Raw genomic sequence first — 2,506 nt, forward strand, 5'->3', positions numbered from 1 at the left:
CGCGGCCCGTCCCTGTCCCTCAGCGCGCCCCCGGCCTGTTTGCGGGGCCGCGCGGGGGTGCCCCGGGCCTGCCGTGCGGGAGGGGGATCCCGAGCTGCGCAACTGTTGGGGGCGGTTCACCTTGAAAACACGGGGGTTTTAAAAATTATTTTGTTTTTACACAGGGTGTTTTTCTTCCTCGGAGGATCGAGTTACCAGCGATGGGAAGCCACCAAAATTTCAGCCGCCTCCAAAGCCCGTCATTATTGACAAGCAGAAGCTGAGGGAGGAGAGGAGGTAGGGTGTCCGGGCGCTTGTCACAGTGGGCTTGTGTTCAGGTCTGCTGTAAGGCTGGTAATTGTGTGAGCACCTCCTTGAACCTCCAAGGCATTATTACACAAAAAGCATTTGCGTAGTTCTAGCATTTATGTTGAAATATGCCTAAACCACCTTAAAGTATTGTGTTCTGGAGTTTTTGAAAGCAGTGATACGTGAAATAAATGTTATAGCAGCAAACACTCTTGCAAATTTGGTGTTAATGTGTGAGGTTCTCTCTGTTAAAGGCATGCGGTCTCCTCAGTATGCCACAAGGTGACAGGGATATGGATCCTGTGTCTGCCTTTGCCTTAGACCAAGCCCATACGTTACAGTTTGTGAAATGGAGCTGATGCCAGCAGTGGTAACCTTCATGAGACGTCTCTTCTTCTGAGTATTTTTATTGTCACCTCAACTTGTTTGTGTTGCTTTAGATGACATGGTGGTTAAAAATGCAGTGCTGTGCCTGGAAGGAGAGCGATAGTACTGTATTGTTCATTTTTCCTTCCTGCCGCCCAAAAAACCCCTGTAGGCGTAGGTAGCCTAGGAATGAGGAAGGAATTAAAAACCAGACTATAAAAATTCTCACTCTGTCTTCAGACCTGTTAATGGAAATATCTTTAAGAAGTGAGGATTCTACGTGGCTCTTCTAAGAGTAATGTGTGACGCGGCAGCTTTGTGGAACAGGGAGCTACATTTAAATGGTGTTTTATTCTCCTGAGATTGTGCAACTTTGAAGGTCATGTAGGCAACAGCAACCAGAACCTCTGTGCTGCCACACACATTGCCCTGTGCTCCCCCCACAGCCCCCGTAGGGTTTGTAAGGCTGGTTTGCCTTTGTCCTCCTGTGTTGGGTGCTTCTCTCCTGGCCAGGTCCAGGACTTTTTAAGATGTGTCTGTACTAGTGATTTAAATCTGTCCAGCTTCATCCTCTAGCTCTGAGGCCAGGCGGTCTTACCATCCAAACCAAAGTGACCACATCCAAATGGTCTGTTGGAAATGGCCCTCGGCCCAGGCCAATACCGTGTCAGGAAGTGTGCCTTCAACTCAGCAGTCAGACAATGGAGTTCCAGGGCATGAGGAAATTCCTTGGCATGGTTTAATATATTAGAGCAGAAAACAGTTTTAAGAGTTTGTCTAACGCAAAAGAACATTTATGTGGTGTCTCTTGGAGGCTCTGGCTGTTTTTAAGAACTAGTAATAGATTGTTTCCTATCTGTTACTGGAAAGTCATCAAATAGCAAGTGTTCTGTCACGTGGATTACAATTAAACCATGAAATAACCTGTTCCTAAGCTGTGACAACAGTAACTGAACTGTCCTCTTTCAGTTAGCTCCTCTGAGACCAACATTTATTGTTGGTTTTGAAAAAGATCTGTTTAAAAGAAGAAAACAAACCCACAACAACAACAGAACCCCACAAAAAAACTTTGGATAACCAAAAAAAAAAGGTAACTTCGTGAACTGCAGGTCGTATCTCTGAAAAGGCAACTGGTATTGGTGGTTAACAGGTGGCAATTTTTGATTTTTAGGCCAAATACTTGGACTTCTTTAGTACTTTTTACGCAAATGCTTTTGTTTTATACTTACAGAAGTTTGGATTTTCTTATAGGTTCTTGAGCCCTGAATTTATACCTCCCAGAGGGAGAACAGATCCCTTTAAATTCTATATAGAAAGAAAGGATATGATACAGAGACGAAAAGTCTTCAACATCCCAGAGTTCTACGTTGGTCAGTAACAGAACTTCTATAATTTTGTCAAAATTGTTCATTGGGTGGGGTAGTAATCAGTGTGGTTGGACATTGTAGAATATCACAGACCATCACAGTATCAAGTGAGTTAGATGAACTAGTACGTCTTTCTGTGCTTACTACTTGGGTCTTTTAATTTTGTATTTATATTCAGTTTCCATTAAAAATGTAATACTAATGTGGGTGTGATGGTGTTTTTAAATCCTGGCACTTTAGCATATGGTTTACCAGTAAAGCTCAAGAAAGGAAAATACATTAGATTATTTGCATTCAATTTGCATAATGAAGAATAAAAGATAAAGGTGAAGGCTTAAAGTTGAAGAAGCTTTATAGTTAACCTGCAGAATCACTTTAACATATATTAATGCAGGGCATGTTAGAAGTTTATTCTGCTTCTTGCAGTTTTTAGTGGAAAATAAAATTCTTCAAAATGTAAGTAGGTATTTGCACTTTGTGACTCT

At 42.3% G+C, this 2,506-nt stretch overlaps 1 protein-coding gene across 1 annotated transcript in view; it reads left to right on the plus strand.

The window, feature by feature from the left end:
• The window catches only part of MRPL19 (mitochondrial ribosomal protein L19), an 8,978-nt gene that overhangs the window by 3,920 nt on the left and 2,552 nt on the right, over nucleotides 1-2,506 (plus strand). The window contains exons 2-3 of the mRNA XM_035897922.1: nucleotides 143-276; nucleotides 1,906-2,024. Coding sequence (XP_035753815.1) covers nucleotides 143-276; nucleotides 1,906-2,024 — 253 coding nt within the window. The remainder of the gene's footprint in view (nucleotides 1-142; nucleotides 277-1,905; nucleotides 2,025-2,506) is intronic.

The sequence above is a fragment of the Egretta garzetta genome, unplaced genomic scaffold (genome assembly GCF_000687185.1).
Source record: "Egretta garzetta isolate BGI_Z169 unplaced genomic scaffold, ASM68718v1 scaffold87, whole genome shotgun sequence".
Taxonomy (NCBI): Eukaryota; Metazoa; Chordata; class Aves; order Pelecaniformes; family Ardeidae; genus Egretta; species Egretta garzetta.